Source organism: Electrophorus electricus, chromosome 6 (genome assembly GCF_013358815.1).
Source record: "Electrophorus electricus isolate fEleEle1 chromosome 6, fEleEle1.pri, whole genome shotgun sequence".
Lineage (NCBI taxonomy): Eukaryota > Metazoa > Chordata > Actinopteri > Gymnotiformes > Gymnotidae > Electrophorus > Electrophorus electricus.
Genome location: NC_049540.1, coordinates 9,748,658 through 9,770,137, shown reverse-complemented (window position 1 = coordinate 9,770,137; position 21,480 = coordinate 9,748,658). Strand labels below are relative to the sequence as shown.

The following is a 21,480-nucleotide window of genomic DNA, read 5'->3' as shown; positions in this document are numbered from 1 at the left end:
CCAAAGAGACAGAGAGAGAGAAAGTGAAAGAAAGGGGGACAGAGCAGGAGTGAGGCGGCGCGTATGCATGTGTGTCCATCTGTGTGTAAGGAGGAGGGTGAGATTATAGAAGGTAAGCTCTTGATGAATCTCTCCCGACGGCTGGTTTTCCCCACAGTTGCTAGGGATACCTGAATCCGGGCATCTGACTCCTCCTGTGCTCCAGTCAGGAGGACGTTCTGCTGCCCATGACCGGACTGTCCGCCCGTCCAAAGGTGAGCGGATTCTCTGTTCCTGATCCACAGCTGTTCCCAGCCACCAGCTGCAGTGGCAGGTCAGCTATCTAGCGGAGCGCATCCTGTTCTCATGTGCTCCTGCTGAGGTTGTCACTCCCGTTACAGTCGCCTACGGGAAGTATTCGTCATATCTAAGTCTTGTGTTTTTGAAACTACACTGAACCTAGTCCACCCCCCCCCCCCCTTCTACCCATGTCTGCTGCTCTCACAAGAGAGACCCTCTGCTAAGGGTGAAAAGAACGTCTTCACCGACAGGGCATGAAAAAGGATCTTGGGGAATTCCACTGACTGTCTTCTGTTTCTTTTATTTTTTCTTTACCCAACCACAATAATGTCACGGTGCCCAGTTATGGAGATATGAGGAGGGGCCAGCATTGGTGTGAAACGGGGCTAACATAAAGACAGAGAGAACAAAGCAGTTGGTACGTGCCAAGTGCCAATTGTCTTACCCTAACAGGCATCGAAATGCCAACTTCTCTGTGTTACCATACAGGTGAACACGCGCCCCTGGGAAAGGGGGGCGTTTTCTCAGCGGCGTCGCAGAAAGGCGGCGTCCCGGTTTTCTTAACCCGGTCCTAACCGGATTAGTCGTGCTCACGTTCTACCGCCTTTCACTTGGCTGTCTACTTCCCGTCTCGTTTGAATCTGATTAGTCCAGCTCCTGTGGTCTGGGCGGGCCAGCCGGACGGGGTCCCCCCTCCCGCCAACATTGGCACCTTTGTCAGCTGGGGATGGTGCTAGAGCTGGGGGTGCCCTTTGGTGGGCCTGGTAGTGGCTGGATTTAAGGTGGGGGAGATTAGTGCTGGGGCTAAGCATGGCAGAATGGTATGGGGCAGCCGGAGGGAGATGGGGGAACAGACCCTTGTCTGTGATACCTGAGGGTTGAAGGTCCAGCTCAGACCCAGTCCGGTAAAGGCCGACGCAAACGTGGTCACTTTTCAACAATGTGAAGAGTGAATCCAAGAATGCTTTATAGATGTGGATATATTTTGGGACTACAAACACAAAATATTCAAATCTTTTAGTATATGGATTATGAAAATGTGGTGGGGCTGATTGTAAGAAGTCTGGGCAGTGGTAGCTTGGTTGTTAAAGTACTTGACTTGTAATGGGAAGGTTGCTGGTTCAAGCCCCACCACTGCCAAGTTGCCACTGTTGGGCCTCTGAGGAAGACCCTTGATCCTCAAATTGTACTCAGTCATAATTGTAAGTTGCTTTGGATAAAAGCATCAGCTAAATTGGAAAAGACAGTAAATAGCCATGTTTTATGGCCAAACTAAACCATAGTGGTAATACTGACATATTTAGTATAATTACAGTAATATATAATAACAGCTTTAATAACAGAAATATTCTCTTTTTAACCTGAAAGGCAGAGAATATGTTTTTGAAAGCTCCTTCCATCCAGACACCTGTCAATCTGATGATGTGTGATTTATGTCTTGCATTCTTCAAAAAACTTCAGAATGTGGCTGTAAGGCCTGGTGGCTAACCAGAACATCAGAGGGATTCCAGAATGTCAAGTGCCTGCTTAATTGGTCATTTCATGCGTCTTGTATCTCGGTTGCATTGTGGCCAGATTTTAACTCCTTGCATTTACAAAATACAAAAAGTTATGTACGATTAGCCATATTGAAATATGGTCATTTGCAAAGAATCATGCAAATCTGTTCACATTCAACCAAATTCATGAATTGCTCCTATTTATCCTCCTTGATGTACTATACATAAACAATGATAACCACCTCAAAAATCGAAATTTTTTATGGCATTTTCTACCTAAAGTTGGCATAAAGACATCAATTAAGACTTAATTCCTGGACGGTTACATTGAATGAACCGATGTGAGGGGGAGGAGTTTGGGTTGTCAAATGTGGCTCAGAGAGATGTTGGCCATGTTTATACCATGCATCTTTCGTATCAAGGTTATATCTGGATAGAGATTATCCACATAAAAATACAGGTGTAAACACACCAAAGAAGAATTTAAAACAGATTGGGGAAAACCACTTCAGGAGGTCTGAGATGCCTTTTAGCCAGGTTATAGTGGTGTGAATACAACTCAACATCCCAAAGCCCACCCAGTACAATACGTCACAATTGGAGGTGATTCATGACTGCTAGGAGTTGAATCATGGAGGATGTGCAGTTAGTCCCCGAACTAAACTAAATGCTTATTAGCTGTCCTGGCGCCAAAATTGATCTGTGAATAATAGATGAGTTATTCATCAGATCTCAAAATTTCACATCACAGTACAGCTCAAGAACAAATCAAGGTTTGTGAGTTTCTAATAATTATGAATATTTACAACTAATGAACAGGAGGCGGGCTTGTGAAAACTATTTTTGCTCATCAATACACATGAATTAGATGTTTAAGGTGTGCCCTTTTTACACACATTTCCCCTTAGCTTTCAGTCTAAGGCACAGGGAAAGCAGGAGCAAACTGACACAAAACAAAACAGCAAAGAATAACACATCAAAACAAAACCAATCAATACCAGGTTTACTGTACAGTACAGTATAATCAAAGTTTGAATTTGAATTAGGACACATGTAAAAGGGTTCCAGAGCACAGAATAAACCTGCCCACAGGGTAAATGATTCCCTTGGCAAGGATTCTGCATTGAAAAGTTTAGTCCTGGACTAGGTTCAATATAAAAACAATTCAACCAGGACTCAGTCTTCTGTCGGCCTCAATTTTGTCACTTTACACCTTACTGACAATTTTCCCAAATCACCAGGTCTTGGTTCTTAGATCTCGACCAGTGATTCTGAGTTCTTGGAGATCCCATGTGCTGTATATTTTCTTTGTTGTGACATGCCTGACACAACTCCTTAGGAAATTACCAAAATCCACCATGAGCTAATTCAGGATATGTTACAGTTGGGTAAAAACAGTTAAACTGCTTTTGTACGTGGAATCCCCCGGTACTGAGACTCAGGAACATTGTCCATGTAAGCATTCTCGTCAGTCACTGTCTGATTTAAATCAGTGCAGATCTTAGTGTTGGATGGGAAAACTGGTTCTTGGAGCCCTTGTATGTTTGTAATTATATTATTCAAAAACCATGCAAACCACAAATAGAGCTGGTCCATTCTGGGGGTTTTTTCTGAGTTATGACCTTATTTTCCACTCTAGTCTCAAAGAAGAAACAAAAAGGCTTGTGATTCTTTTTCGGATTGTGAAAGAGACCATTAATCTGCATATCCTTTGTGCTGCTTTATTAGCTCTGTGTGTGTGTGTGTGTGTGTGTGTGTGTGTGTGTGTGTGTGTGTGTGTGTGTGTATGAAATCGAGACCCCCACCTTCATCTGCATCTAAAGTACAGGGTAGACTGTAACCCTCAGTACACACACACACAGAAATACTGACACACTCATATTCACCCAGAGCCCCATGCTGGGTCCAGCTCAGCTTCACGTGAGTGCACAACTCTGCCCAGCCGACGGAGCAGAGGATTAATCTGGTGTTTAATCTGGTGGCATCCTGGAATGTGCCGCCTGTGAACAGACTGAGAAGATGTGTATCTTTGTGTGTGTGTGTGTGTGTGTGTGCGTGTGTGTGTGTGTACCTGATGATGGAGAGAGTGATAGAATGGAGGAGAAAAGGTCTTTAAAGGCAGTGGGGGTGGACATGGGGTTGTCTCAAAGCAGTGTCTGACCATAGTGAAGCAGCCAAATGCCATCTTTGCAAGGGGTTATGCATCTCTTTCGGTTTCAAATGAAGAGAGGAAAAGGGTAGAAGGCACATATTTGTACAGTGTCATTAACTCAGTAGGTAGATTTCTGCATGCGTGAATACTTGTGTGAGTGACAGTGAAGAGGATTACAGTCATTCAGCAAAATTTTAAAGCTCACTTGTGAAGCAGACAATATGTCTTCTGCCATGATGACAAGTTAATAATAGTGTAGTCTCTGCTATGGCTCCCGAAGAAAACACTATTATCTCAGTTACCCAATCAGTAAGATTTGGCCACGAAATTTGGTACACACCTTCTCATCAGTTATTTAAATTCTGTGTGTGCATGCAGCCTGCACCAAAACCTATTTAATCCCTATCTGTGTAGGCTGTCAGCAGGCCTGCTGTTTGGTTGTGTACAGTGTGGTGAATTCATCTCTAGGCAACGCTGTGCTGTGTCGGCGTGGGAAGAAGCTGAATGCCTGTTGAGGGTCGTCTGTACACATAATCAAGGCGTGTAATGGAGGGTGACACTTATTGTATTACACATTAACTAATGAGAAGTTAAACCCAGAGCTCAGGCGCTACAGTGAGGTGGGAGAAACCACTGAAGGGACGGGTGGGGGGGGGGGGGGGCGTGTTTCAGAGACATAAGCAAGGAAGAGGAACTAAGTCAGACCATATCCTTAAAAGAACAACCCTGAAACAGGACACCTTAAGACATCTCACTGAGACAGCATATCTTTCAAATTCCATTTAAAACTGAGGAGTAAATGTAAGATTTGTGCAGACATGTGGCTTAGTCTGCATCAAGCCTTGTTTTGAAGAAAGAACACCAAGTCATTATGGGGCTGGGCAACTAATAATTTGACATTTGTAGTAAAATTTTATATCCAGACAGTAATTCTGTATTTTAAGTAACTTGAGCAGTAATTATTGTTCAGTATAACACCGTCACTGAACACTGAAATGTGGTGGGAAATCAATATTTTAGTCCAATGTCCACTGGATGGCTGTGTTGAGTCACATGTTTTTCGATTCTGATAAAAGCATGCCAATACTTGTTATTTGTATACAACTAGCTTTGGTAAAATGCATTTATTCAATTAGACTTGTTAATTCAAACTTACTGATCACCAAGTGTATTGTTAGACACTTTAGTTAGGCTGGTACTCTCATAGCTCACCTGGTAGAGCAGGCAGGTAGAGGCTATAAAAAGTTATGTAAATAAGCAAAATAAAAATCTCTAAATTACCCTGGACTCTGCCAGACTAGTGTTAGTATTTTAGCCGTTCCCAGGGCTGCACTCTTCTGGGTGGAGATCTTGGATGTTCTTCCAGGGATCTGCTGGAGCTGTTCTCCAAGATTGGGGATCACAGCCCCTAGTGCTCCCTTTCTCTCAGCCCTTTATTTTTCGAGATTTCCGTGTTCCTATTTCCTGATGTTGCTATCACTTGGGATTGCTCCATCTATCACTACAGCCCTCTTCTGCTGTTTATCCACCACCACTATGTCCAGTTACCCATTGCTTAGCCATTACCATTTTGTCCGTCTGTATCTTGAAGTCCCACTGGACCTTAGCATAGTCACTCTCCATCACCTTGGAACATCCAGCCCACGCTCAGCACAGATGTTTCTTAATGAAAGTATGGTGACGTTTTGCGGGAGTTATACAGCAAAGAAGAAAAAGAGTCTGTAGGTTTATAATAGATGGTAGCATTTAATCCAGAATATACAGCTTTAACTGCACATCCCCAAGCCAGGACGTACTGTACTACTGCATGGAACTTGGAAATGATGATGAAACTCATACTCTCATCTATTGCGATTTAGCACATTTGCAGTAAGAATGAAGACTCCCTAAAGTATAGAATGTGTGAATATTTTCAGAACTGTGGTTTTCCTAAGGAACACGTAGATGCTCATGTTTTACCTGGATGCTCTGGCCTATACTTTTTCTGTATCTGTTTGGTACAGCAATTCCACAGCTCAGCAGAGGAAGCAGCTGGATGGAATCGTTTGCTTGGCCACAGAAATCATAAACTGTGAACTCACCAAGTATATATCCACCCTGCAAACCCTCTGTAAATTATTCTCTCTTCAGGGAAAAGACTCTTGGTCTTCAAAAATATATTATGAGGAAGCAGGTATGTGTTGTATATTATATTTGTAACCGTTAGTGGTAAGGAAGCGGACACGTGCGGAGAAGAGCAAGATTTATTAGGGGCAAATCCAGATTCAGAGTTGTTATAGCAGTCCAGGGTCATTGAGCCAATAGAGTCGAGGATACATGATCCAACAAACAAAACACACGAAGGCAAACAGGGGAAGCAGGCTACAACAAAGGCTAGGAACAAATCGGAGGCTTAGAAACAAGAAGGCTGGGATAAACAGTCCAACTAGGATACACAGAGTACAAACTTAGGGGCATACAGAGATGGGCATTCAGACATTCAAACATCCATTCAAACAAACACAATGAACAGCAAAAACACCGCGAATCAGACAGGGTTTAAATACATGAACTTAACAAGGTAGAAACGAGGGGTGGAAAAAATGAAACTACAGCAGGGAACTAAAATATACAAGACAGGGAAAACATCAAAGCGAGGGGGGAGAAACTGTGACAATATTCCTCGTTATGTGTGTTGCTGTGATTATTGGTTGTCCTATCATGAACACACTGAAGCAAATTCCTAACAACTAAAATGTATGGTAATAAAGTATTGAATCTGATTGAATGTGGTCAATCTACTTTTAAGAATTCCTTTGGTGCTCACTTATCATCCTACAAACAAAACAGAGGCTAATATTATACATAAACACAGTCCTAAACACAAAACCACATCTCTTTTTAAGGATCCTCCACTAATCTCCTAAAACGAGACAAAGACATGCTCGTCAAGAGTGAGATATATGACCAGTCGAATAGTAACTGTGATATAGTAACCTGCAATTGGTCTTGATGTGCTACATGTACTTTTATTAATATGTAAATTTATTACGTTTACTATTTTTTTGCTGGGGATTGACATCTCCTCATACCCCTCCTCAAATCAAGCCCTGACTATAGTTCTATAGTTCTGGCTTTCAAAACATGACTAAAGACATATGCCCACCCATTCTGTTTTAATGCCCCTTCAAACAAAGCAGTCTAGAATCAGGGCTAATACTTAACATGTTGTCACTATCTAAAAAATTATCTATGAGGAGTTTGCACACTTAAAGATAACCAGTCCTGGCCAAAGGTTTTGGGACTGAGACAAATTTTAGTCTGCACAAAGTTTAGCGCCTCAGTTTTTTTGTCAGATGTTTGTATGGTATAGTGAAGTACAATTATAAGCATTTAATGAGGTTTTTTTTTTTTTTTTTTTACTTTTTATTAACGAATACATCCAGTTTAAACAAAGACTTCATATTTACAGTGTTAACCCTTCTTTTTTAAGACTTCTGCAATTCAGCTTGGCATGCTGGATATCAGTTTCTGGGCAAAATCTTGAGTGATAGCAACCCATTCTTGCTAAATCAGTGCTTGGAGTTGATCACGGTTTCTGTGTTTTTTTGTCCACCGTCTTTCTGAGGATTGACCACAGGTTCTCAATGGGATTGAGATCTGGGGGGTTTCCTGGCCATGGACCCAGAATTTCAATGTTTTGTTCACTGACCCACTTGGTTATCACTTTAGCCTTGTGACATGGTGCTCCGTCATGCTGGAAAAAGCAATGTTCATGACCAAATTGCTCCTGGATTGTTGGGAGAAGCTGCTCTTGGAAGATGTTTTGATACCATTCCTTATTCATAGCAGTGTTCTTAGGCAAAGTTTTGAGCAAACCCACTCCCTTGAATGAGAGCTTGCTCGGGAATGGCAGAAGGCAGCTGTGAGTGCATCTGCATGCACAGTGAGGATGACTTGGTGTCAAGAAGGGCAGCAAAGAATCAATTTCTCTCCAAAAACAAAACATCAAGGACAGACTGACATTCCGCAGGAAGTATAGGGATTGGACTGCAGAGCACTGGGGTAAAGTTATTTCCTCTGATGAAGCCCCCTTCAGACTGTTTGGGACATCAGGACAAATGATTGTCTGGAGAAGAAAAGGTGAGTGCTGCCATGAGTCCTGTGTCATGCCAATAGTGAAGCATCTTGAGACCATTCATGTGTGGGGTCGCTCAAAAATTTTGCCTTAGAACACTGCCAACAAAAACACAGAAACCGTGATCAACTCCAAGCACTGATTAAGCAAGAATGGGTTGCCATCAGTCAAGATTTTGCCCATTAGCTGATATTCAGCATGCCAAGGCGAAATGCAGAAGTATTAAAAAAGAAGGGTTAACACTGTAACTATTAAGTCTTTGCTTAAACTAGACGTATTTGTCAATACAAAGTAAAAAAAAAAAAACATGAAATGCTTATAATTGTACTTCACTATACCATATAAACATCTGACAAAAGTATCTAAAAACTGAGGCAGCAAACGTTGTGAAAACCAAAATTTGTGTGTTTCAAAACGTTTGGCACCGACTGTGCACATGGCTGGGTGTTTTCCATAGTAGCTACGTAATAACTGTGACGCAAAAGCATGGCGTCTTAGTTGCCACATGGTTCAAAGTGGGTTAGACAGCTCGTTTTCTGGCTTACTATGTGGGAGCTTAAAAACGTATCTTCTGGGACGTATATTTGTTCGTTTCCAGATTGTAAGGCATCGTACAACAAACAATGGAAATTTGACGCACATATCTGTAAACATACGGGAGAGGTGAGTTTTAGCCGGAGCACGACGCTAACTAGCTAACCTAGCTCGCTAGCCGACTGGTAAACTGGCTTGTGAGCTTTATTTATCTAGCTGGCTCCTAACACAGCCTTGTCTAACAAAACTGGTACACCATTAAAACTGTCTTAAGTTAGCGGTTGTGTTTTAAAAGCAATTGAGTTATGACATTGCATCTCAGAGTTTCGCTGTACAAGTCGACCTACAGCTCGTTTAGATACGGAGGGAGCACAATTTAACGACGGCGTTGTTTACCAGGACACACGACCTAGTTAACCATCTAACTTCGAATTCATGTTACTATTAACAAACTGGCTGCGTCGAGTTTTGATTTTGGAACTATTTGAGTACATTTTCATGTTCGATAACGTTGTGCGTGTGTTAACAGAATCCATAATGATCTGTTTTGCAGAGGCCATTCGAATGTGATCATGAGGGTTGCGGTAAAGCGTTTTACAGTAAATCGCACCTGGCTCGCCATCAGATTACACACACCGGCGAGAGACCCTTCAAGTAAGACGAATAGTCTGTAGGTATTGGTATTCAAAGCCTCCAACGGAGACTTCTGAAAACATTTTAATATTGTATTTCATGTCCATCGTTTTCCTTTTACATCAGTGCTCTACTATTGTGTTAATTCTAGAATTCACTATCTAGTATTGAAGTATTATGTCTTTGGAGGCAACCACTCTGTTCGGAATGCCTAATTGTGAAATTAAGTGATGGAATTTGTTACAGGTGTAGTTACACGTGGTCTTGCCTTGTTTCTCCAGGTGCACTGAAGAGGGGTGCACGCAGGGTTTCACCACAAACGCCAACTTGAAGAAACATATTTCATGCAAACACCAACAGGGAGTGAAACAGTATATTGTGAGTTGTTTACTTTTGTCAGATTCGCTAATGAGGCTTAGTTATTTTGCATGGCATATACATATACAGTCTTGTTGTTTTCTCTTATCAAAAGGAAAATGTCACATTATCTAAAAATGTAGCAAAATGTTAACATTAAGTGTCAGTTTATATGCAATTTGTCATCAGTGCCATTCTTTTTTTAATACAGTGTGTCTTTGAGGGGTGTGGTAAGAGCTTCAAGAAGAACAACCTGTTGAAGGTCCACGAATGTACACACACGCTTCAGCTTCCTCACGAGTAAGAATGTACACACACGCTTTAGCGTCCTCATGAGTAAGAATGTACACGCACGCTTCAGCGTCCTCACGAGTAACAATGTATGAGTAAGTGGCATGTTACAAAGTGTTTTTGCTGAAAGAATAACACAATGTTCAAGTTCCATTGCATTTACTTGGTGCATGTGTGCCATTTACTAAGCTTCTCCCATAAACATTTGTTTCCAGGTGTTCCTATGAAGGCTGTGGGAAAAGGTTTGCGAACCCCAGTAAACGGAAGCGCCATGAGAAAGTACACAAGGGTGCGTGTACTATACTCCCCTGCCTGTTTACACACATGCCACTCGGCATTACTAAGTCACCTGTACTTACAAATGTGAACTTTTACATTGATACAAGTGTTTAATTTTTGCATATATAGTTATGATTCATTATTAATCTACAAAACAGTATGTTTTACTTGGTACATTATCATGGTGTGTTAGCACATGGTGCATGTAACACGTATTTTCAACGTTTTGTTTTTAACTGTTATTTTACGTAAGTCGGTTAAACCGAGCTCCCGTTTGGTGTTTTGTGACAGAAGAGACCAGCGGTAATATACTAAGAAAAAATGTCCTCTGAATGTGTTGTGTACATGTTGTCATGTGGCCAGGCTACCCCTGCACTGCTGAGGACTGCTCTTTCATAGGGAAGAACTGGACTGACCTCACCAAGCACAGGAAAGAACATAAAGGTAGGATAATATAAATTACCATAAGTGTTGTGATCAGAATGGTGTGTGATTTAGAGGGATTTCCAATAAAGGGTTATTTGGGAAACAAAAGGAAACGGGATATGCTGCTTCTGTGTTTGACATGCTCACAGATGTTTCTCCCTCGACTTTGTGCTGTTGAATGTGATGCTGTTATTTTTCTTTTGTAATATTTTAAACAATTTAGCTTGGTCATGACTGTTCAGGTGGTCACATTAACCATCGCAATGTGTACATGTGTTCGTGTCTGTGTAGTGAAAGTCCAATGTGATCAGTGCAAGAAGATGTTTCGGGACATGTGGTTCCTACGGCAGCACCAGCGTGTGCACTCGGAGACGCGGGTGGTGTTCTGCTGTCCAAGGGAGGGCTGTACCCGCTCCTACACCACGGCCTTCAACCTGCAGAGCCATATCCTTTCCTTCCACCAGGAGGAGCGCACCTTCACCTGCACCCACCCAGGCTGTGGCAAAGCCTTTGCCATGAAGGTCAGTACCTGCTCCTGGTGTCTGTAGATACACATGACAATAATGCTATTACACTGCTGCTGCAACTGTTATTAACGTTTGTCTAGGAGGTGAGTCAGATCAATGTGTTTCACAGTGGTTGTCATTTACTAGTGTGTCTTCTTGACTACTTTGAGTTTGATTAAGAACAATGAACATGTAAATCTAATATAAATAAAATAATCCGAATATCAGCCTTTTATCATGGGCTTAGTTTTTAGATTACCCCACCCCATCCCATATGAGGCTTTTTCCTGCTCTCGAACATGTATCCTTTCTCTAAAGGACACCCCCCCCCCCCCGCCCCTTCACATGAACCCACTAAAATCCTGATAAACCTAATTGGAATATGTTCTTGCCAACAGCAAAGTTTACAGCGCCACTGTGTGGTGCATGATCCTGAGAGGAAGAAACAGGTATGTATTTATTCTTTTGTTGGGCTAGTCCCATACCAGAGCAACTATAGCACCTGCTTTGATGGCATGTGATTGATGCTTCAAAACTTTATTTTAAAATGAGTGTCTTTTATTGGCTGTTTCAGAAGAAACCTCACCCAACGCGTTCTCTAGCCTCTCGTTTGAGTGGCTACAAGCTCCCAAGAACCCACCCATCTGAAATCTCAGCATCTGGAGAATCGTCACGTTCAGTAACGCACCAATCAAGGAGTGGACAAGTAGTGAGGATATCGGAGCCAACCACAGAAGAAAAATGTTTTTGCATATCCAAACCTCTCAATTATGTACAGTGTGCACTCAGTCTAGGAGAGCCACTCGTATCAGACAATGCTGAAATCACTGTATCGAAGCCCCTCAAGATTCAGGAGCACAAAGCCGACCCATCAGAGCATCTTGAATTAAATCCCCTTGTGTTGGAGACCCCAGCAGCCAGCAAGTCAGAAGCAAATCACTTTGGAAATACTGTGGTCACCCAGTTGCAAAGCAACAAATCTGACAATAGATTTAGCCAATCAGAGTACATCAGTGCAGACTGTAATAGTCCATTAGAACCTACTGAATCTAAGACAACAGTGATCCAGCTCTTAGAATCCCTCATATCTGACAGCCCCATGATTAGCTAATCAGATCTTAAGATGCCTGAGAGGGAAGCACTCAGTCCTCCCCCTATTGAGATTGTGCAGTAGTAGTTTCATGTGATGGGGTCTGTATAAATAGCTGCTTTATTGTCATTTTTATTGCTTGCTGTTAGTCTTTTGACTGGTCTAACTGGGACATGGATGGTGGCTGTTGGTCAGGGCTAGGCTTGGGTGCCTCTGCTGGCGTCTGCGCGCCTTGTTGTGCCCCCTGCTGTTGCAGTTCTTTGGTAGTTGCTGGTCGGAGGACGCATGTGGCAGCCCGCCCGTCTTGGATGGTTTTGGGTTTTGACACGAAGCCTACTGGCACCTGCAGCCTCTGCACCATCTCGCCCAGAACTGTATCCTGCCATGATAAAAAAAAAAAAAAAAGTCGTCCCTGCAGGACTTGCCCCAAGACATCAGCCACTCAAGTTTCTCATCTGAAATTTACTTGAGGAAACAAACTGCAGTTTTTTCAGGAATTATTAAAGCAATGTTGATATTTTTGTAACATGGATATTTGAAAAATTATCATGTTATAGTTGACGAGCAGTAAAAATGAGAACTTGTTTTACCAGCCCTTCAACCCCAAAAGAGAACCTCACTGTAGCAGCATTTTCAGACAATTACAATTCATAAATTGGGTTAATTATATTTATACTTCTGTAAAGTTGTTTAGAGCACTAGGAGCTGTAGAATAAAGACTGTCTTCAAGATTAACTATTTGCATGTTCCGTTTGTTTTTTCTTCATAAAGAATGTCACTCGGAAAAAAGAAATCACTACTTAACAAGTATTTAATGAGTCTTGTCATACTTGGAAAAATATAACTAATGTGTTTATACATTATTATAATTGCAGCATATATCCCAATAGAGGAAGATAAAGCAAATGATTGAGTTGCCGTTTGTGAATTAAGTCTAAGAGAGCGTTTCTTGTAGAATGTACGAGTCTAAGTTGACCAGAACAAAGCTGATCTCTTTGACAATGTGACATCCCCAGCAGTACACACCATGATTAAAAAAAAAAAAAAAGCCCCATCTCTCACTCACTTTAGCTGAAGTTAGCTGTTGCCCTGCTGTCTGCCAAAAATGCCTGGACATCTACCTTTCATAACTGTAGTATGTTTCCATTTTCAGTGTGTAAAGGGATATTTTTCTTTCCCCAAGAGTATAGCACAATTTACATACTTCCTATAGTTAACAAGATGACAGGACAAACAGCCTGACCAAGCGGGTTCAATACAAGTTTAGTACCTGTGGAATTTTTTTAAAACAAGTGTTCTTATGAAGTGCACTAAGCTTGCTGCACTGTCTACTTCCACAGCCTAGGCATGATTCTGACCATTCTCTAACACTGCCGGTCAGACAGTGGGGATTATGTGAAATGGGAGTTCCTACCAGGGCTGTGCCACCGCCTCTTGCCTTCAGCATCAGTTTGACATGATGTTTTTTTCCCAGCCAGTTTGCCATTTGTAAAAGCTTGGTGTCCAGGTCATGCAGAGCGATGTCCGAGGAGAGGGTCAATTCCTTGACCTGGACAGGGCCTGTAAGCAGGTGAGACACAAAGGCAAGTATATAAGAAAATGTTAATCTGGGTTGGGGGGGGCGCACGTTGATTTATTTATTTAAAATTAAACATACTTAACAGAGAAACTGACTGTGATAGAAGATGACATGATAATATGGAATATTTAAAAAAATAACTTGGCACACATTAATGAATATGCTTAGGGTCTTAAGAGAAGTGTGTGGGGGTGTGTTCTCTGACACACACCTCCTGCCTTGGCTCTCTCTTTCTCCCTCAGCCTCATCTGTTCCTCATGAATCTGTTTACCGCTCATCAGCTGATACACAGGCGGGTCAGTGTGTTCATTTACAGAAATGAGTTTCAGTCCTTTCTCATCTAGAAGTCTCAGTGCATCAGCCCGATGCATGGTGCCCAAGTTCTCGCCCTGCTCACTCAGCAGCTGTAGGTGGCGGTGGTGAATCTTCCTGCCCACACTGCTAATGGTGACCCGAGCTTTTTTATTCTGGTTTTTCTTCTTTTTCTGGAGTGCACTCTCTGTAAATTCCTCATTGCCATCCACCATAGTGGAGACCGGGAAGGTGACACCCAATTGACCCCACAGGGGTCTGTAGGCTTGGGGTCTAGACAAAAGGAGAAGGGCAACTGCGCTCCTAGAGCGACATATACCCCTTACCGCATGGGCCAAAGCCAACCTCAGGCAACCGAGAGACATTCTATGGAAGAGAGGAAAGAGAGATATGAGTGTAAGTAACTATTTATAAGCAAATAAATACTCATCATGATAACGGAATGTACAGAACTGTACTACACTTTCTTGGTGTCTGTTTGGTTTTTACATTAACGAGCATCACAAGTTTTCCCGAGGTGGGTAGTTGTGTTCCGTCACATCATGTTGTTCATAAGGAGGTAGGGTGGCTTGAAGAGTGTTCACCTATATGCTACTGAATCTTACAAACACATTTTTCTAAGTTTTTGTTAATGTGTTTAAGTGTTACATCACATTAAATACTATTTAAAAACTAACCTACTGGCCAGTAATAGCGTTTGGTCAGGGCGAAATAGCTAAGGGGCATGCTACCTTCAAAACAACGCGCACAATTATACAGAATTGTACAATAACCTGGTCTACGTACGTGAGAATCACAAGGTCCACACACGACTGAGTCTACTGTTAGCTGTTTCACAATAAAGTCCTAACAAATAACTTTCAAAGTATCTCCAAGAAATGAAAACACCCTGACAAATAAATTAGCTTTGAAACATGAACGTTGAGGTACCTTGTATTTCGCGCAGAGAGATGACGTAGGCGCAAAGTGATGACATCCCCTACTTGTTTTCTTTTGTAGTTTTTGATATGCTTTCAACTACAGACACGTTGCCTCTAATTATAAACTTTTAGTACAGCAAAGAAGATATTCATGCGGTTCAAAGAGACAGTCCAATGATTTACATTCAAACACACAACGTCGCTTTAAGTATCATTTATGATTATTAATAATATTCTAACAACGAGAGCAACGATATTGGTGTACAATATCATTCTTTGAAATCCAAAGTTTATTCCATCTAATAAACTTGTGAGAGTCATTTATCCTGTTCAGGGGGAATAGGCTTGGTTTTATCGTGGAATGAAAAGGACAACTTGTGAAGACGTATGTTTTTCCCCATAAAGACATAGAAGAATGTGGCTAAATAAAAAGGGGTGTTTAAAAAGAGACGGACCTCAGAGAACATGCGGGTCAGCTTCTGAGCGCTCATCTGTACGTAACTCGAGTTGACACAATTTGACCTAGACCATGCGACTCTACAGGGCGCTTTGTTGTGCGCTTTCTTATAAATTAATATCAATTTATGAATTAATACTATTTTCCAAAAAGTCCCTACTGCGTAATGCATTCATATTTGTTAAAATTCAAACACATTTCTCTGTATTAATTCCCTCATGATATTCCCCGTTTCTTTGATCAGGAATTATTCCCAAAAAAGAACTCCAAAAGGAACGTAGCCTTTTCTCCATAAAGACCCTTTATCTACTTGGTGTGTTTAGTGGCAGCTTAGTAATGGAAAAAAAATCTGACTAAAGGACAAAAGTTCTTTTCTGAAACTCTCTTGGGAAGCCACTCTTCAAGGCAGAGTAGCGGATAGGATGTTTTATAAGGTTTTGTTTGCTTTCTTTTGGTGTTTACTAGTGGAATTTATATTGACTCTAGTTGGCAGATAGCCCACCACTGTGTTTTGTTTTTTTTGGGGGGGGGGGGGTTTGACAAAGAAACTTCATTTTCCATAGACTGATTAATTGAACAATAATAGGCCTTCAGTAAACACTACAAAAGGTTTAAACTATGTGTTGGAGACCTCAGCATGTGAAGCAGTTCGGATGATCCCCATGGCTCTGGCCTTGCTCCTATAGAAACAGTAAATCTCCAGATTTTACAGCCAGATGAGCAGCAATAGATTAATTTGTTTAATGCTGACAGATACAAAGAGGGCCTAATCTTTGCTTTTTTCACTGGCGTTATCCATACAACCGTAGAGACACTGCTATGTTTCCAAGAACCCCATCTCCTTCCCCCCCCCTTCCCTCACTGCACCCCCACTCTCTGTCACCTGCCTATCTACAGGTGCATCTAAACTGCCCCTCCTCCTTGTACCCCCATTGCACCCTACCACAGGAAATGCAGAAAGGCTGGGGTCAGAGGTTGTAGTGTAGGCTGTTGCCATGTGAGGGTCCCTCCCACAAGCTGCGGCTGGTCAGAAAGCAGCTAGAACTCAGAAAAAGGAGAGTTAGCATGAGAGAGAGAGAGAGAGAGAGAGAGAGAGAGAGAGAGAGAGAGAGAGAACCGAGAATGAAAAATGGGAATAAAAGACTTTGAGTGTGAAAAGTTGAAAAGGAGACAAAGGTCACTAACATAATATTGTTGTCATTTTCAGATGTAAGTTCATGTCTGTGAATAGCATGTGTGGTAGAAACTGTCATGCTGGCAAATATTACAGAAACTACAGAATAACTATTGTCACTGTTCTTACACAGTGAATAAAGCATGGGCAGAAAATGGCTGCAAAATATTTGAAAATATACACTGTCTGCATCACTTGTTATTCATTTGCACAGCTATTAGGTTACTCTGTAGCTTTCATTACATAGACCATATCTAAGTTTTTAACATTTTAAATGTGTGATTTAATTTCCGATATTTATTTGTGAGATTTAATCCGTATTTATCATGCCTTGTTCTAACAGCTCTAACATATCTTAGGTATAGTTTAATAGGCCTAGTAGGGGACGTTAGCTTCTTTATTCTTTATCTTTTATACTCTGTTACCACTGACATGGTGAAACGCCCCGGGTTTTCTTTTCATTTTGTACGGTAAACATTTTATGACGTGGGAGCCCATCACATTGGGACGGTTTTCAACAATGCCGTCGTTTTCAGGACAGCTAAACTACGTATTGATGGAGCTCTCGTTCATTCAGTGCGCGAGGCCTTGGTCAGAATGCAGATAGTTGCGAGGGCATGAACCGCCTAATGTTTAGAAAAACCCATTTAAATAACTTTCTTGAAAAGGAGAAGACGGACAAAAAAGCGCACCGTTTGCAAGCAGCAGGTGGATGATTGTACACGGTTGACCGCATCGAGAGAAAGATGCGCTTGCAGAAAGAGCATTCACGAACAGGGCGCACGAGCTTCCTACTCTGCCAATTAGCGCAAAGATGCTGCTTCCTCGCGCGGGCACCCCACATAGCTGCGCGACCCTCCAACAAAAAGGTAAGTTACCACACGACAATCAGAGTGTGTTTCTCAAGGAAGACTGACAGCCCTAAACAACGTTTCTTTTACAATCTTTCCCTCGTTTATTCCCTGGTTCATCTTCGCATCTGTCCTTAAAGGCTTTTCTTCGCGGCGTAACTCTTTGTGAAACAGTAAACATTCGTTAATGTGATGTATCACATCAACGAAGCATTGCCATAATTTTCGGTTTACTTCTAACGTAGGCTACGCAACGATTTAATTATTTTTCTTATATAATTTAAAATAGACTAAGAGGAAAATAAATAGGTTATCAAATAACGGATTCAGTAAAATTCATATCCGTAGGACTGTGGGCGTATAACCTTCCCAAACACGGTTTAACCAGATTCCTATAGCGTTATACAACCAATATTGTAGAAATTGTATTTGCATGCCACAATGGCCTCAATTGATCATTATTATAACATCCAATCTCTCTTTCTCGCTACTCTTTCTTCACATTTTGCTTTCGTCCAGAAAGGTGCAGTACACTTCATACACACTTCATTCCTTCCCAGATTTAAACGTCTACTGAGCTGCTGTCCCTTGAGGATCAACAAATCCGAGGGAAAAATGGTCATTACCCACCACACTGCACTCTGAACACACTCCGTGACACACACTATCACTTCACCATGCCTCTAACTGTTTTTAATCCAAATAAAATCAAGGCTAATGTTTCATTACCAGATATTTTTACATAATGATCCTTGTTTCGTGGGCAGGCGCGATTTTTTTGGTATTAACGCAATTAGCTGCCACTCGGCGCCCGCCGGGTCCGCGAGGTGTAATTGGCCCTGCGGCATGATGGGAAATAGCGCCGAAGTGTCACGCTGGGCAGGTGCCGCGGGCGGGGGTGAGTGGCAGGCCCGGGGCCGCGCGGGGCCGCGCGGAGGCGGATAATTACAGGATGAATTTCACTTTAATACACGTTGAGCTGCGTGTGGAAATGCAGATAGCGGAGCTTTCTGCCTAATGGCTTCTGCCTCTGGAGGCACTTGAGAGAGGAAATGATCTGAAAGAGCGTTTAATTAACACATGCTTTATGATCCAGAAAGAGCGAGCTAGCGTGCGTGCGTATGTGTGAGACAGAGAGGGACGAATAGAGAGCAAGAGAGCGAGGAGTTACTGGGAGGGGCTGTCGGAGAGATAATGTGAAACTACAGATAGGCAGAGTGAGGTACGACAGTTTGGGATGATGGCTTGAGAGGTGAAAACATGATGAAAACATTTCCAGCATGCATATTACATATGCAAACAACACCAATATTTAGAATCATGTTCTATTAGGCCCCACTTGCGATCTGACAGACCGATCCAACAGTAGTCGCTTTGTTCAGTTTGTTATTCAAAAAGCTAGCGGGTTTACTGTAGGTGGGTGTTAAGGGGTGTTTCGCAGTAGACGCTCGGGGAATGGTATCCCATTTCCACTCTGAAATTGTATCGTAGTGATCTTAAATTGATAGCTCAGAAGGAGATCTCTTGACATAATCATGCTCTTTTAAGTAGAGCTGAAAATGCGAAGTCTTTTCATTAAAAGGAAATCAAGCCACAACTATTACAGCCTTCAGCTATTACAGAAGTGTTTAATTTGAATGTCATGGATAAAGCATCAGGATCCTGCTGTACAGAAATCTGCAAAGTTCAAAATGACTGAATTTCTGAACAGATCTGTAGTATTCTTGGACATGGTAGTAAATAGTGTTTGTATATGTACATGTGTGTATGCTCATTGAAGTGTGTATAATGTTGGGATGCTTTTGAATTTGTATAGCAATGCAGTGTATTTAGTGTATTTATTACTCCTTATGTGATGCATGTGTGGTTTTTAGTGTAGAGATGTAGAGTTGTAGTGTTCCATCATGCCCTTTGCACCCCGCCGTGTGTGTTGGTGTGTGTTTGTGTGTGTGTATGTGTGTCTATGTGCCTAGTAAGGTGTTGTGGTATTGTGATTGGTGTGTATGTATAAGAATGGCTGTATGTGTGTATGGGGGTGATGTGATTGTCTGAGTGTGTGTGTGTGTGTGTGTGTGTGTGTTTCAAACAGAGCAAGTGTGTGACTTTGTAGAACGCTGCCAGTGAGCACAGCCTGCTCTCTTGCTCTCTCTCTCTCTGCCTCTTCCTTTCTGTGTCCCTGCATCTCTCTGCCACTCTCTCTTTCTCCCTGTGTTCCTCTTTCTCTCCCTCTCTCTCTCTCTGCCTCTCACTCTCTCTGCCTCTCTCTCTCTCTCTGCCTCTCACTCTCTCTGCCTCTCTCTCTCTCCTCTCTCTCTCTCTCTCTCTCTCTCTCTCTCTCTCTCATTTTCCCTCTCTTTCCCTCCACTCTGCTGGAGCTAAAAGCCCTGGAACGGGCTGGTAATTGCCCAATTAGGCCTCTCGCTCTGCGCCCTGCACCGCACTCTCCGCGCCTCCGCGCCACCGCTCGCACCGATAATTGGGCTGAAAGCAAACGAACGGCCAGCAGACAAACAAGCTACTAGAAAATAATTACTTGGAGTGTTTCTTTTCAGTTGCTGTACAGCGGATTTCATTATCATGAATAGCCACTAAAGCCTGCTCGAAATGCTGGTAGTTGTCATTTTCATGGAGACCTGATAATGACATTAATTTGTCTTAATGGCTGGTTCTATTGTTATAAATAGGAAAATGAGCTGAAATTGTCTTGCCGTGGCGAGCAGAAGAGGCCTCCACTACGCTCCTGGCGGACATGAAGAGATAAATTGGTGTGCTTGTCAAATTTCCAGTAGTTTGTTATGTGGACCATGAGTAATGCCACTACCATTAATGTTCATTTCCCCCCAAATTCATTACTGCCCTTTTTTCCTTTTTATGTTTCTAATACCGTTTCTCTCTGCTTCAAGTGGTTATACGAGGACTAAACTTACCGTCCAACTAGCGGAGTAAAAACACACACATTGTGCATGCTTGTACACTCATGCAAGACTCACGCGCACAGATTATAATGTGCATGCTGACACAGACACACAGACACACTTGTGCAATATGCACATAACACAGATGTTCATTTATTTGGCTCCCTCTATGGCTCCCTCTATGTGGAGGTCACAGTCAAGTGTAGCTAGGCACGTGTGGACTCCTCTTCCATCGCATTCACAATAGCTGATCCAGGTTTTACTGTGGCACTTTTCTCACGTGTTACAACTAGCATCCGAGTCCGTTAGAGCTGACTAGAGATCAGTTCTGCTACTCGAAGTGGCAGATAGTTCCTGTGCTGAACCTCTTCGCACAAACCTCGGCTGCCATTCTATGATGTATCAGAAGGGGGCAGCACTTCAACAGTGTCAGTGTTCAAAATGGTCTTGTGCTTGAAGGACAATGACAAAGTATAAATTGGTTTCATACTATTATACTGTAGTTCTTTTAGTAGTTCTTTCAAACCATTAAGGCTTAGTAGTGTTGAAGGCATGCACATCTACCTAAATACAGGACATGCAAGAACTGTGCAAAAGATGCAGTCAGTGAACAGCACAGTGAAACTACCATCATGGAATTTTGTTAACGAATGGACTCTTGACATTTTGCCCTCTTGCAGGTTCATGGACAGAGCTAAGATGAGGGGGGGAAAAAACCCCCATAACATAAATATCAGTTGTTAAGTTTCTAATTTGTTAATGTTTGTAAACACAAAAGAAAAATACTGTTTTAATTAACAAGGCATGTAAAATTTGCTATCTTCTAAAATGAGTGAGTATACACTTATAAACATTTATGCCAAAACCTTGACAATTGCTCACTGGTGACTTGAAGGCTTGGCTGTGGCTAACAAATTGTAAATACAGTAGGTTTGTGTATATGCGATATGGGTCTACTTTCCATATATTCCACCTTGTGTTGCAGCTGTGTTCTGTGGCAAATCTTTCATGCATATTAATACACTGACTTCTTATTTCAGTCCAGTTGTAGATACATTGCATGATTCAAAGCATTTTACACATGACTGACCAAGTAGAAAAGGATGAGC

General features: G+C 42.1%; 2 protein-coding genes across 3 annotated transcripts; one reads left to right on the top strand and one right to left on the bottom strand.

Annotated features, from left to right (window-relative positions):
- The first annotated feature begins 8,534 nt into the window (after positions 1 to 8,534).
- Positions 8,535 to 12,199, top strand: gtf3aa (general transcription factor IIIAa). 2 transcript variants are annotated; one of them, XM_027026152.2, is made up of 9 exons: positions 8,535 to 8,710; positions 9,135 to 9,235; positions 9,496 to 9,592; positions 9,783 to 9,871; positions 10,078 to 10,151; positions 10,505 to 10,585; positions 10,859 to 11,088; positions 11,472 to 11,522; positions 11,648 to 12,199. In XM_027026152.2, the coding sequence occupies exons 1-9, from the start codon at positions 8,594 to 8,596 to the stop codon at positions 12,182 to 12,184; spliced, it is 1,377 nt and encodes a 458-aa protein (XP_026881953.1). In that variant the 5' UTR covers positions 8,535 to 8,593; the 3' UTR covers positions 12,185 to 12,199. The 2 variants fall into 2 exon arrangements, with proteins under 2 accessions (XP_026881953.1, XP_026881947.2); XM_027026146.2 differs by having other exon boundaries at positions 9,135 to 9,251.
- An 86-nt stretch (positions 12,200 to 12,285) lies between these two features.
- Positions 12,286 to 14,978, bottom strand: mtif3 (mitochondrial translational initiation factor 3). Its single transcript, XM_027026162.2, has 4 exons — positions 14,841 to 14,978; positions 13,954 to 14,420; positions 13,578 to 13,723; positions 12,286 to 12,542 (listed from the first exon to the last, which is right to left on the bottom strand). Exons 2-4 carry the CDS (start codon positions 14,417 to 14,419, stop codon positions 12,309 to 12,311), a joined length of 846 nt encoding a protein of 281 aa, XP_026881963.1. The 5' UTR covers position 14,420; positions 14,841 to 14,978; the 3' UTR covers positions 12,286 to 12,308.
- Positions 14,979 to 21,480: the final 6,502 nt, after the last annotated feature.

Excerpts from the sequence above, each read along its gene's own strand:
- gtf3aa (XM_027026146.2), top strand. The coding sequence starts at position 8,553 with ATGGTTCAAAGTGGGTTAGACAGCTCGTTTTCTGGCTTACTATGTGGG. Across the intron at positions 10,586-10,858 it reads GCACAGGAAAGAACATAAAG|TGAAAGTCCAATGTGATCAG; the intron begins GTAGGATAATAT and ends GTGTCTGTGTAG. Across the intron at positions 11,523-11,647 it reads ATCCTGAGAGGAAGAAACAG|AAGAAACCTCACCCAACGCG; the intron begins GTATGTATTTAT and ends TGGCTGTTTCAG.
- mtif3 (XM_027026162.2), bottom strand. The coding sequence starts at position 14,419 with ATGTCTCTCGGTTGCCTGAGGTTGGCTTTGGCCCATGCGGTAAGGGGT. Across the intron at positions 13,724-13,953 it reads AGAGAGAGCCAAGGCAGGAG|GCCCTGTCCAGGTCAAGGAA; the intron begins GTGTGTGTCAGA and ends ACCTGCTTACAG. Across the intron at positions 12,543-13,577 it reads GAGGCGGTGGCACAGCCCTG|GATACAGTTCTGGGCGAGAT; the intron begins GTAGGAACTCCC and ends TTATCATGGCAG.